Below are 14,903 nucleotides of genomic sequence, written 5' to 3'. Positions count from 1 at the left end.
CCTTAGAGATCAGGGTTACAATCCATTCAAAAATGTACTGTTTTATTATAAACAGCATTGTAACATGACTCTGTCTTTATGTTACGCTGAGGTGATATCAAATTTGTTTTTCTCTTATTATATAAAACTTAATTCTGTTATTAATCAACAAAATGCCAGACACAGTTTATATAGTACATTGTGAAAAGCTGGCTCTTTCAGTATGAACATAGCAAAAAGCTGTTTTTAATGGATGCAATAAAAAAATACAACAAGGTACAAGCAGGTGTTCCAAGTGCAAAGAATTTAAAAGACAACAAAGAGCTATTGTTTGAAAGAGACAACGTTTTGAACAAAATAGCACAATGATTTACTATCATTGTTAGAAAATGTCCTCTCTTAAGGGTTAACAATTGCATCTTAAAAGGCAGAATTACATTGAAGAGGTGACATTTAATTTATCTGTGTGAAGTGGAAAACAGTTTCTAATTATTTGTTTATATTTTGCCATGCAATACAACACAATTCATCTTTACATTAAATAAATATTTGCAAATAAATTATTGAATGTTGCCTTATTATACCTGCACAATTGTTCCTTGTCCTTACTATTAATCTCCTACATGTCCTATATTGTAATTCATCCTGGTAAAGGATGTATGTGCTAAAAATAAATTGTTAATAGTAATTCAAACATACACGATGTCTGTAGGTCACTAGAATTTAGTTTTTTCTTATTTACTTATTAGAATATTCCATTTATATTATCTTCACCAACAGGATAGTTACATATGGTATACAATACTTCTTAACTGTTGGTGAGTTCTTATTCCTTGGTATTTGCAGAGAACTGGGAGTTGTATTTTGTTGGTTTGGAAAATGGAGATTGTAGTACTGAGGTATAGTTGCTATTATTTCACTCCTGTGCATCCCTCAAAGGATTTCTCACATTTTCATTTTAATAAATCTACTTGTTGAGTTGAATTAGGCTGCAGCTGCTTCAGATTGAGGTAAGTGGATAAGATAAGCACACAGAATTTGTCAGCTTTGTCATTCTTTTTTAATTCCCAAAACTTTTCCTATCTAACTTTGAATTGGCATATTTGGAATTCGTAGGTGCAGAGAGATAAGGTTACTTTCCTTTTAAAGAAGAGCCAGAGTTTTGCAGCTGTCAGATTGTTATGCTTACTTTGCTTGTTGTGCTGTAGTGTAGTTCTCCCACTACCTTCGTCTTAGTATGGCCTGTACAGTATGTGTAATAATTTATCTTTCTTATACTGTCTCTAACAGGAACTGCCAGTCAAGGTTGCAGAGTTTTTAAGAATAGATAACACTGTGAATTACAGCGCATGTGGATATTAATTGGATCTGCCCATTTCATAGCCTTAGAATCTTTATGAAATGGTCAAAGCTAATTAATATTCAATCAAAATATGTCCAGTCATTAATCTGTGTAGTTGGACAGCTTTCTGTCTGCATCTAATTTGAAAATCTGCTTGAGCTGAGGACACCAAAAAAAGCAGCAATTTTAAGGAATCACTGGGTTAACCCAAATCGGTCATCAGGTTTTCCTCTGTCAAGCTTTTCTAGCCTTCAGATTCCTCATTAAATGCCAGTACTCCTCAAAATATCTTTCACAACAGTTAAACAAATAATTAAACAAAACAATCTCGTTACCAAAAGCATTTATTGTAATTACTTGCTTAGAACTATTCCAATACAACGGATTTTGTTTCTTAAACAGGCTCCTGCATATACCGATTGTTATGCTATATTAATAGAATAAATTTAGTGTATGTCTCTTCACAACCTCTGCAGAACTCTGCACATCCAATATTTTGCGTAGATATTAAGTTCTCTTGGGTGAGATCAGTCATGCCTCGCAGCCTTAAACAGGATTATTCCACAAATTTCCTTATGTAATATATACTTCTGTTTGCATTTCATTTTATAGTGGAGTTCCTGTGGAGCCATACAACAGAAAGCATGTGTATTGGATACATGTCAGCTCGTGATGGCAAAGCCAAGGTGAGTTTTTAATAAGCACCCAGCAGAGCACTAAGCTTTTGAATTAGAGTTGCCTCAGAGTTGCGTGTCTTTGGAAAGAGTTCTGAAGCTTGATGGACCCAAAGCTAGAACAAAGAAACAATGACTCAAGTCAGCTATGCAAACTAATACTGACTCGATTTTCAAAGTTGGGACTTTGTGTCCTTTTGTGTTGCTGTACTTCCATTTATTTAGTCCTCAGTGCATACAGAGGACACAAATGAATATTAAACCTCTCTTGTGAAATTTTAGTGAATACCATTATGCTTGTCATTTTTTCCTCTGTGTCTTTTCATGTTGGCCTACACCCGTCATAAAGCAATAAGTAATAGCAACGTCTGATGTTCGCAGGAAATATATATCACAAGACAAAACAAATTTTGTTTCTAGAAAAAAAATAAAAAGGAATATTGAGACAAACTTTTACTGATGCACAGAGTTGTGAAGTAATGTTAATCAATATAACAAATAAGCCATTAATAAATTTAGTGAAATTAGAATTCTGAAGAATGTTGGATCATCAGGCTGTAGTTTTATTGGGCAATAATATTTATCAACAAAGACCTTCAAATGAAAACACTCCTTTCTCTGATTTTTCCAGATTATACCCCAATTTTTTTTCTGTGAATGCATTTTACTGATACAACATACTGTATAACAGTCCCTCTGGAGGCCTAATGTTCAATACTGTTCTTACATAATATGTATGTCGGTTTAATTTGGATTAATGAGCAGAAGCACAGTCATCTGTTTAAACACAGACACAACTGCCTTGTTGTTTCAGATTCCCCAGTCACAAAAGCATACAAAAGCTTTTCTAGAAAAAAAATACACTTCTATTCATCTCAGGTTTCAAGTAGTAAACATATTGAGATAATTAAAATGGTAATTATGGTAGATTTTACGATTTCAGTAAGTGCTAAGGGGCAATGTTAATTTTAAACTTTGCATGCTTTTTTCATAATTAATTTTAAGTTGGGGATTTTGTTGAATCAACAGAATAAGTATAATTTTCTTTGTGAGTCATAGACTAGCTGCAGGCCTTCTCAAAATTACATAAAACTTTTCCGGAATTCACGACTGCTTATTAGATGAAAAAAGGACTTTGTAATAAGTTATTTTTTTCTCTAACATAAATTGATCATTTGCACTGAGTTTTTGGTGTGATGGCTTTCCCTGAGTTTACATATTTGTCGGAATATGTAATGTTAAAGCTATTATAAATTTTACCCTGAACTCCAAATCACAATTCTTACAGAATTATCAGCTTAGTATTTGACCTGTATTTATTTGAATTATTTTGCCTATAGTGGACTGAATAATATTACTGAAAGAGCTTCATTGCTTGCAGAATTAGGACTTAAATCTTTTGTCAAACAGCGTGTAGGAAAATACAAGCAATATTGTATAGAATAGTATGACAAGCCAAAACTACTTTTTAGTGGATTTAAATCCAAAATGTAATGACACCATGAAATCTAGATTTTTTTATGAATTAATTTCTGAGTACAATATAATGTAACAGGTTTTATGTATCGGTGAACTTTTTTTGCATTTTAGACACAAAAGACTTTAGTTACTAAGAACCGTGATTAACTGCTTGTTTCATACTTTATGGTAGCTGTAAAATCCGCAGATTTGCACACCCTGATATGTGTGTCTTTCCAACAGTGCTTAAACAAAAATGGCTCCAAGACCAACCATAAAGCTGAATTAATGTAAAAATAATCAAAACAAGCAAAACTACAATAATAAATCTCTCTGGATGTTTTCGCCTGCAGTGATCCCCATCTTCTGAGTTTTATTTTTCATCTGTTCCATCTGAAGTAAAATTTGATATCCTTACAGTGGATTTATGGCTCAATAGGAATATTATAAAAACCTGCTGTATTGTTTGGCAAATATTTCTTGCTCTGGGATTCATGTTTTTTTGAAGGGTTATAAGTATGAGAATCATTAGCAACAATTTAAGTTGACAAAATACATTTTATGACACATGGTCAACTGCATACAGTTACCTTTTACATTCTAATACCCATTAACACAGTATACTAGCTGCTATATTGATTAATTCTTGTCATTCATTTAAATTGTGAAAATGAATAGTCAATTTTTGAGTTCTGTATGAAGTTTTCCATATTGAAACATCTCGCATAATATAAGAAAGGAAATGGACCTGGATATGAACTTAGTCTTTTGTGTGCTGATTTTGTCACAACTCCAGGGTGGGTCCCTCACTGTTTGAAATGCTGAAAGCCGTAATATTAATTCACAGTGTATTGTTGTGCTAAAGCATGCAGCAGAATCAGGCTTCGAAGTGTTATTTCTATGTGGAGCCTTCTTCGGGTGTGAGAAAGACAGGGCAGACAGCAAAGATTAAATAGCACAGGAGAACAAAAGCTGGGAGAGTGGAGGAGGCGGGAGCAGGGGAGAGGCAGAGAGGCCACTCAGGTGGTGTGAAGTGGGGAGAGGTGAAGAGAGTGGTGATGTCGAAACCTGCATGAGAATAGAGAAGATTACACAAAAACAAGTCTGTCATTGAGGGAAGGGGAAAGGTGTGAACAAAGTTTTGGGATCATTTTTGTTTCTGATGTCTTTCTGCTTTGGGAGTTGAGAAACCTTTCTTTGAGAACGCAGACGGAGAGATCAGTGTGATCATGGCCGTCTGAGGTGAAATGAGAAACTATGGGCTTGGAGAAATCTTTCATCTTCACAGTCCTAACATGTTCTCTGAAGTGGTCTCCTAGTCTCCTTCCGGTTTCCACAAAGTAGATAGCTGGGCATTTCCTGCAAGAGATACAGTAAATGAGCTTGCTGGAGATAAAAGAGGTCACCTGGGTGACCCGGAATTGTACTGAGGGGCCTTGAATGAGTGTGGTGTTAGATATGTAGTTGCAGGTGATACAGTGAGCTCTGTTGCAGGGGAAAGTACCTGGTGTGGATGATTGTTGAGGGCGGTCAAGGGAGCTGTGAACAAGAAGGTTCTGTGTTATTTAGTTCACTGTCAATCTGCTGCTTCTTAGAAAAAAATTGTTCAGAGGCATCCTTGTTGACTAAACGCTGTCATATAAATATGAGATTACATTTGATAAACGCTGAATAACAGTGTTCCAGATGGAAGGTGCCAGTACTTCTACTGTATATCTGCAATTGAATATAGCTAACAGTGTTCAAAGTTACTTTTGCTGCAGAGCAATGGGATGGAGCTCAGGCATATTGTTGCTGGATATGAACACCTGCTATAAGGAGGTTTCACCTTTTATCAAAATATGAGAGAACGAAAGGTTTGCCTGCTTACAACTGCATTCTTTAACATCTGGCATACATTGTTTCCATATTGCTGGGCTGACAGACACAGCTGCTCCTCTCAGTTCACTTTTAAATTATGCTTTTGACCTTCCTTGAAGGGAGTTAATCCCTCTTCTTTCTTCCTCCTTTGAGCTTGTGGCCACAAATGCTTTCCAGAGAGAAACCGCAAATGCCTAGGCTGCCGACTTCTATTGATCAAAAAATAATCTGTTCTGTCATACAGACAGGAATTTCGTTGTATTCTGAGCAAGTCCAAATTGAAGACGTGCTGCTGCTTTGGAATTACAAGTGTAGCTTGCGGTTCAGGAAAACATTTTTCAAGTATTGAAAACATTTGGCATATTTTTTTCTTCTTGTTGTGTGCCTTTCTTTTTTCCCCCTTTCCTTCTTTCTGAAGGTCATTGCAAAACATAACACTGCTTTTGTAGACATCAAAAGGACATTTGCCTTTCTTTGTGTAATTAGAGGGTTCTGAAGGCTTCAAAAACAGTGGAGGGCACTCTACTTGTTGTTCGATGGATGCCGTGTGTCCGTGATGTAGATTAGTGTGTCCTTAAGGGATGGCAGGCACTTGTAGTCAAGGACATGTTATGTTTCAGGTTTAGCACATTTTGACGTCTAAAAAGCTGGTTCATTTCGAGATTGTCATGCATGATCCTTGACTAAACTCCTGCAAATGTCCTTGGCATATATGAACAGCAGTGCAGAAATTGTATCTCTTTAGGACAGAGGGCTTGTTTGTATTGTTTCAGTGAAAAGTGGAGAGAGCCAAAGCGAAAATCATGGATCCACAACATTCCTTCTAGTTACATGAGAGATCATTGATAAACGATTCATAACTCGGCCTGGATCCTTATGTAAACGCACAGTGTAGCACTGCAGAGAATATCTAAGCCTTTGCATATTTGGTCATCTCTCAACACTTCTGAACTTCCCACTTCGGAATTAAGTGACAGAAGACCTATCAAACTCTCAGTGAAACCATATAAAACCTGAATAGAGGAGGATGGGCATGAGATGATCTGTAAAGCATAACAATAGCACACAGATGTATAGAAAACAACTTGGCGATTTTGTTTTTTAATCAGCAAAGTTTTCATCAAAATCTGAACCTGTCTGTGTTCTGTTACACTAAGTACAATAAGAGTGCAAAACCACCTTTGTTATTGGGAGATGTCCTTTAACTAGTGTTATATAACAATATATTTCAAATTTATTTCAAATGGCTCTGTCTATATTTCAGAAGAAAAAAATCAAGCAATTACTGTGTCTAGAACATTCAATTCACATGAGCAGGGAGAGCTTACCTCACACTGTAGAGAAATCTAATACAACTAATTGTCATTCTGTTTCTTACCTTTTTAAAATTGGTGAAAACTTTGTCCAGATGGAACGCTGGTCTCTCTAGAGTTCAGCTCAGTTCAGTTTCATTATGACCATGCTGTTCCTGGCACCTCTCTTTTCAGACATCAAAATCTGCTTTGATTTAATCTGGTTGTTGTGTCTTACTGTGTTTTAGGCAAGTAAATCAAATGACCTGAATTCAGTTCAGCTAGTGAGAGGTCTGACAGTTTTTATTGATTCTTCAGTTCATGTACTAATCCAGTAGAAAAGGATGAACATTTTGGTTACTATTAAATTACAAATATTCCATAAAAACAATATAGTTTTTATTGAAACTGTATAGTTTCTATTTCAAATATAGAAGTGTTATTTTTTAACTGAGTGGTCATCAGTATATGGTTATTGATAAATAGACTTTCAGTATCAGAAATCCAAATATAGGTTGCAGCGATCATAAAAACATACAGGATTGCATGTGAAAGTGTTACTAACAATAATCTGTATTTCACAGTTCAGCACGTACAGTAACTCTTTGTTTAAAAGTTAATGTGGTTCATGTAGTAAGAATGAAGAAAAGCCCAGAATGTAGTGAAACGTTTCCTTCAATGTTCCCCTTTTCTACCTACATGATTATGCAGCATCGTTACAGCAAGCTGTAACACAAGATGGAAAATTTACTACAACTGCAGTTTCACTTGAAGCACTTTGTGCATTCCACTTGTGTCAGGATCTGTACATAAGCCTTTAATATGTAAAGGAGGGTAATAAGAGAAGCTGCCATGGTTAAACTTCTGAATTCTCTGGCCCATTACATGTAAAAGATAAATGATACGTACTGTAGCTTGTTGGCTGATTTTCAGTTCCTCTTTACGTTGTACTTACGTGTCCATTTGCCTATGTATCTGTGTTTATCTGTTTGTCTTTGTGTTGCTTTAATGCCTATGTGGGCAACTGTATAACACGGCATCAAGGAAAAGTGCAAAAAAAATTGTGTTATTATTTTTAGTTGTGTTTTTATTATAATAGGTGAAGAAAATGCCTGTACAATCTGGACTGTCTTTTGTTGGACTGTCTGCAGTTTCTGAACCCCCAGTAACTACCCAGATTTTTGCCTTTTTGGCTTTCTCATAAAATATTTGATAGGAAAATGTAGATTTGTTGGTCATAATTTAGAAGGTGGTGATCTCTGTGGTAAATAATATACATGCTACAAATAACTAATGCTTTTAAAGAATTTGATTTAGCCAGCTCTGCATGGAGCCTTCTTATAACATTCAGACAGCAAAGAAAATCTTCAAGCATCAATGTATAACTACTGTTAATTTCCCAACTATTTGAATATTGTTTGGCCTGTACTGATAATTAAAAATAAATGCAAGCATTGCACCAATTGTTTAAATTTCCCTTTCTTTATGCAGACTTATACCATCTTATATACTTATACCATCATCTGTATGAATGCAAAACACAATTGGCCACATTTGATCAAATCTCACAAATCTCACTTTTGTTTAATGTATTTATTTGCTGTGGGTTTATCCCTATTCAGCTATAATTTGTATCACACCTGTCTTAAAAGAGTGCAACTCTGTATCAGAAAACACCAGCTCCCTAATTATTGTCCGGCAGAAAATACTTGTTGGTTTCCGTTCATGTAGTTCGCCAGAGGACTAGAATTCTGAGCCAGTCTGTAAAACTAAAGCAGCAGATATGTAAAAAAAAACTTTTGATTAGTCTTTGCACTGCTAATAAATAGACATTCCATTTTGCAATAACGGTTGTATGGGTAGGAATTAACACATTTTTTCATTGTTTTCTTAAAAACATTTTGGCAAATATTTGCAAGAAGGCTGCTGTCAGCTTGTGTGTTCCATTATCAACTCTTCTAAATTGTCACAATCTTGCATTGCTTTGCAAAAACCAAACACAGGCTGTGCTAACAGCAGGTAACCTTTATATACAGTACTTTTCATTGTTGGCCAAAAACATGAATGACGTTTCTCTTTTCTCACATTTGTAAACCATATTCATCTTCAGGTAAAGCTTGAGGTTTTTATTCGCTGAATGTCATAGGAAATATGTTTCAGTTCAGAAACGAACAGGGAAATGATCAGGAAATAATCATTTTATAGCTCCTCTGTTTTTTTCTGCTTTAAAAAATAGAAAATATGTTACCTTTATTTTGAGACGGTTATCCATATTTGAACAATTTATGGTTGTTGTTTCGTTAAGAATTCAATGATGATTGCTCCTGTCCTACATCTAGTTTATGGGACCTGTATTAATTCCATGCTGTTATTTGTAATTAAGCTTTGAGGTTTTGTGTTCAATACCGGGTAGAAATTAGTCTTTTAATCTCCTCTGGAAGACTTTGATCTAATCTTAGGACTTACTGACAGAATGCCCTCGTGCTGCATTCAGTTTGTAGTTTGTCCTAGCCAATTTTTACTGGCTCCATTCCAGGGATATAGTATTAGTGTAATCCCTGGGGTTTTGGGTTTCTGTGAACCAAAAAGTCACTATTTTAATTGCCAGTGACAAGAAGTAGGTTACCAGAATACTAGGCTTCAGTAGAAAGAGGATTTGTAATAAATCTAGCAAGTCCGAGGTTATGGGGTACAAATTATTCTTCTACGGTAGTTATTGAACATCTGCTGACAGCAAGTGAAGTGAATCATTCAAGCCATAATCTTATCTCAGACAAACATGTAAGATTTGTAGTGAGCTTTAAAACACAACTGGGCCACTATCGAATGTGTTCATATTTATAAGTTAGCTCTTCTGGGCTCAGCCTGTGCTAGACTGATTATATTGCGTTTATTATATTTTAATGGCAAATTCTGTTGTGTGTTAAAACCTCAAAGAGGAGGAATTCAACAGGGAAGGAAATTGTAAAGCTGTAGTTCTTTGACACACACAACCAAGCTGTCATAACCTTTTCTGTTCTCAAAGGGAACAAATAGCTGCGTATCTACGTAAATAATTGATATATTAACCTGTAGTCATATAACCTGTAATCATAGTTATCTGATCATGGAACCTGGGTCATGTCGCTCTCTGACAGTGACAAGAACTCCCCAAGCCCTGACACAGAAATGGCCAAGTTCCTCCGCAGGTACAGTAGGTCTGAATAGTTGACCAAGGATCTCTCTGCTCTTAGCAACACGGCAAACCCCACGGTGAAGAAATGGTTTACCGTTAAGCAATGATGAACACTGTCTGAATCTATTAACGGTAGAGCTTAATAATGTTGTAGATGTGCATCACGTTTTAAAGAGCTTTGCTTTGCCCTTTTTTTTTTACACTAAATCCAAGCTTCTTCATAAGTTCTAGTTTCTGACTTGGATTCAGATCAACCACCTTCAGAGGCCATGATGGATATCCCTTCCCTTACACCTGTTTAGAAAATGGATCGGGAAGTATCTAGGTAACCCTTGACCGAGAGCCTGAAATAGCAAATTTGGTGCACTGCACTCCCTTGTTAGTGTGGAGTGGAGGCTTGCTGGACAGTCAGCATCCACAGATTTTCACTTTTGGTTCTAGGTCCATTAAATTGAGGTTTTACTCTGCTGTTTAATACTGTACCAATAAAGAACCAGAACCAGAAGGGAGATTCACTTTTTTTGTGTGTGATGTTTGTTTCTCTCTGTCCCTTGTACAATCATTCCCATCTCAATGGTTAGGTTTCAGCAAAAGAAGGTATTTACATAATAGCTTTAGTGATAGAAATTTCAAATTTAAAAATATAGTAACAGTCCAGCATACAAACGTAATTTTACGGAAAGTATACATTAAGCCAAATAACTGTGTTAACAGATATTAAAAAACTCAAACCGGTACTGTAACACCTGTTACATGTCTATAGATCTTAAAGAGGTTTGTTGTTTTTGGCGGCAGTATTGCGCTTTGGACAAACAGCCTTGGGGTATTTCTGGTTTGGAGCTGTTGTGTGTGGTTAATGACTCACAGGCCTTTTAAAGTGCCCATTGAATTTTTTTGTTACATTTCCTTTCCCTTTCTATGTTATTTTTTTCATTATTAATCCCAGCTTTTGTTTTTTTCACATATTTGTGCAAGCATGTGTGTAGCAGAAGAAGTTTCAGTGTAAACTTCGAATCAGGACTACTCAACTTGTACCCCTTCCTGTTTGCTCCAACAAACAAAAAACAAAAACACAAATCAGCACAAAAAAAGGCCCAGCGGAAGAGAGATAAGAGGGATTCGTTTTGTTTAACTGGGAAGTGTGAGTCTGTTCCTCACCGATAAGAGATCTGTCGGATCTGCCCACTACTCTGATCTCTGTTCCATTTAAACTTCTTATTCCAAAATGGCACCATCGCCCCCCTTATCTCTCAGCCTTATTATATTTAACCTGTCCTGTGTGATTTTGAGAATGAAAAGATATTCCTTACAGTATTTTTTCACAAATTGTGTTAACTCACTTCTTTCTGACTTGTTGTATACAAGACCTATGCCAGGCTGACATTTCTTGAAAGAATTTAATACTCTCTTCATAGATCCATGGTTGGTGTTTTTTTTTTCTTGACTTGGTTCATTTGTAATGCTTTTTTTTTTTACGAAATCAATTTTATTTTTCTTTTCTTTCCCCACCCACCTCATCTTCAAAAAGAAAATAATTTGGCTGTCATGTTTTTTGAGTAATTCCGTGTGTTGCTGGACTTCAGTGGATGTTGTTCCACAGTAGTGATAGCTGGTCTCTGGATGCTGAAAGGCCAGAGTTCAGCCTTAAAAAAAGCAAAAACAAAGATTACACCTCTTAATGCCGGCGTGATGTCAGCTCTATTTTTCTTCTTCGTGCTGCAGGTGTGGGTATTTAGAGGCTGCACTCTAGCTGGCCTTGTTTGTCCCTTGGGCTTTATTCCTCTCAGATGAAGCGGGCACTGAGCACACAGCAGTTACCAGTGGAGCGATCTGGGCCTGCTTTGATCCTGTGAGAATCCTCTTCTCTGCAGCTGTGTTTGTCTCCTTCGGTAAACACTGGCCTCGCTCTGTTTTTCCACAGACTCACATTTCAAGACTTCCTCCTGGAGCTGTTGCCGGACAGTCGCTCGCCATCGAAGGAGGGGTCTGTCGGCTGGGCAGCCTCAGCCGCTGAGACACAGCCTGACTGGTCCAACAGCAATACATACAGCCCCTGGCTACCAGCACGCTCATAAGCTGTAGTGTTTTAACAGGTGTCTTGGGAGAGATGTAGATATTCTGGGCTTTACTCAGTGCACTATAAGTAACATAAGATTTAATGCTGCTCTTCTCTTCAACCTTAGCCGTATGCTGCTTTTTCTAAATACAGAACCAAGAAATTCTTGCCTCTAGTTTACGTGAAGGTAAACCAGATGTTTCTTACATTAGTTCCTTTGTTTTCTGTTTTCGTCTGCACTGTCTTTGCTATGTAAGCTACGATAGTGAAACGGTGGTTATTAGCCACGTGCATAATATTTAAAAACACGTTTGTTTTGAATATCTCGTTAGACAAGTGCGAAGCATTCTTGATGTGTTAATCTAGTACTTGTAGCGCTAGTTAGTGTCAGGGCTCCAGTCATCTCTCACATTTTCTTTTAACTTAATCAGAAAATGGCTAAGTGTTATAGAGAATAATTTAGAGTAATGTAGATAGGTACAGTGTTTGTATTAAATATATGCTAAATCTAAATATTGGGCAAGCTGTTGATATAGAAAATAAGATTATGATGACAGTTTAATGATTTGCAGTTGCTTCATTGTAGCCTCATTGACCTGGTTGACAGCTTTATCTTGTAGAACTTGAAGAATTCAAACTTGCAGAAATGGGAATTGATTTTTATCTCCAATGGCCAATAATGTCATAGTCCATTGCCCCACTGTTCTGCTGAAAATGTGCAGCAATGACACAGTGTGCCCTTCTTCCCAGAGACAAAGATGAAGCTATTGCAATACAAATACAGTATCAAATCTACAACATTTGTCAGCACTGAGTTGTGCTGGTGACATTTGGAAGTTGTAGGCAATACTTCTTTTTTCGAAAACTGAACCAAGTGCTACTTCAGGTATGTAGGAAAAATAACTGGAAATAATGCAGTTATTATTCCAGAATACTGCAGGAATAATAAAACAAGGTCTCTTAGTAGATTGACAGTCACGATGACAAACCTTATATGCCTCTCATGTTTTTAATACTTATTTCTTAATATACTAACTTACAGTATTTCTTACTTATTAGTGTGCTCTCCTAGCTTTAGCATCTTAAGACTTTTGTTCCTGTGGATCTATGACCTTTGCAGTCTTTATTTGAATCCCCAGTACCCTGTACAGGGAATAATCATCCAGCCCAGTGTGCTGTCCCCTCAGTTAAAAAACTTCACATTTAAAACCAATATTAATAAATATCTTCTAGATCAAAAATGTAGAAGAAAGTTAATGCTTTGATGCATTGATGCTTTAGTTTGTTTTTCTGTGTGAATTACAATAATGGAATAATCCATGGTGATATGCCATTACAACTGTACTGTATACTTTTTGATCTGTTAGCATGATGATTGAATGGTCTCAGAGGTTAGAAAATTTTACCTATTCTGTACAAAAATGTAAAAGTTGCTGCAAGACTGAATTTTTAATTAAACTTAAAAAGACTGTTACTGAGTCCTTAACTCTATTTGTATAATTACATTAAAATAGACCTGTATTTTATATATCTATATGTGTATATATAAGCTTTACCTAGTTATTTACAAATCATCTTGTGCAATTTGGCAAGTTTTTAAAATAATTCATATTAAAGTGAATAGAAAAGATAGGCTGCACATGCTGTAGACACACCCATATGAAAGAGTCAATAGAAATTTAAATGAGCCAAATTTGTTGTTTGCTTTTATTTAAAGGAGAAATTGAAAACATTTTATTTCATTTATTTTTGACAGGTTTGATCAATATTACTTTTATTTTAAGCTCAGATTTACGAATGTTTTTTATGTTGTATTCACGACATCGCACTTAATTCAGCTTTATTTGCAGTACTTGAAATTGCTATTTAAAAGAAGTTGGTGGTGAAAGCATTTTCAAATGAGAGTTTTAAATGTTTCTCTCCTTGCAATTCTTAATAAATCATATTTCTCAATGTCATATGTTGTATCAGTGCAGTTCATCCATCCACGGTCAGATCGCTGCTTATTCCTGGTTAGGGTCCTGACAACCTGGAGACTGACGATTCAGGAAGTATGAGGCATCGGGCAGGACAACAACCTGGACAGGATGCCAGCCTATCGCAGGGCACACACACACACACACACACACACACACACACACACACACACACACACACACACACACACACACACACAGAGGTACTCCAGGACAAATCAGAGAGATCAGTTAACCTAGTCAGCGTGTCTTTGGAAGGTGGAACGAAACTAGAGGACCTGCCAAAGTCCTATACTATACTGTGTGCATATTACATAGGCAGGGAAGATATGCCATACTGTATGTATCAACCATGTCTTATGCTAAAGTAATGTGCATTACGTTGTTAATATTTTTAGATAGCTTTGACAGATCTACCAACTGTAGCCATTGTTTTCTACAGAGAAGGTTTCAGTAGTATGGGCTGTGGATAAGTTACAAAATCATAAGAAAAATAATGTCTCTGACTTTGGTTGGTTTTCATACGAAAAACAGCAACAGATTACTGCCCGAACTCCACGAGCCACCGAATTCTTCACGTTATTATCTTGGTTGTGGGCAGATATAGATATATAGTCTAGAAATAAATTACACACTGGACAATAACCTACATTAAAAAGAGATTCAAGAACACTACAGTGGGTGAACATACAAATGATTTAATCTAATGTAAAATTACGGATAACTGACAGCGTTATGACAGGCTGTGCTTTGAGCCTGCAGTCTTTTTTCACAAGTGTTTTTTTTTTTGCAGAAGAGTACCTAATGCAAATCCTTTACATGAGGTTGTGTGTATTCATTTTTTATTCCAAGATTTTATTCACCTGTCTCAGCAGTTGTATGCATTTTGAATTATTTCAGAGGTACAAAATCACTCTGTAGTGCAGCAGAGAGGGTGCTACAAGAATCAACATTGTTTTAACTTTACCTCTTTTTACAGTAGGATTTAATTGACGAACCCTCTGTAAATTAGACTTACTAAATGCCTCTGCTTTACTGCTAAATTAATAGGTATGTTAATATACACAATTCAGAGTTAATGGGATAAAGGA

At 36.2% G+C, this 14,903-nt stretch overlaps 1 protein-coding gene across 4 annotated transcripts in view; it reads left to right on the top strand.

Moving 5' to 3' along the window:
• The window catches only part of tasp1 (taspase, threonine aspartase, 1), a 45,557-nt gene extending 31,763 nt beyond the window's left edge, over positions 1-13,794 (top strand). For all 4 annotated transcript variants that reach the window (XM_088610235.1, XM_088610236.1, XM_088610237.1 and 1 more), the window contains 2 exons: positions 1,934-2,007; positions 11,702-13,794. In XM_088610235.1, coding sequence (XP_088466361.1) covers positions 1,934-2,007; positions 11,702-11,794 — 167 coding nt within the window. In that variant the 3' untranslated portion in view covers positions 11,795-13,794. The remainder of the gene's footprint in view (positions 1-1,933; positions 2,008-11,701) is intronic.
• The last annotated feature ends 1,109 nt before the right edge of the window (positions 13,795-14,903 follow it).

The sequence above is a fragment of the Lepisosteus platostomus genome, chromosome 17, assembly GCF_059453375.1.
Source record: "Lepisosteus platostomus isolate fLepPlt1 chromosome 17, fLepPlt1.hap1, whole genome shotgun sequence".
Lineage (NCBI taxonomy): Eukaryota > Metazoa > Chordata > Actinopteri > Semionotiformes > Lepisosteidae > Lepisosteus > Lepisosteus platostomus.
This window is presented reverse-complemented; position numbering and strand designations above follow the sequence as displayed.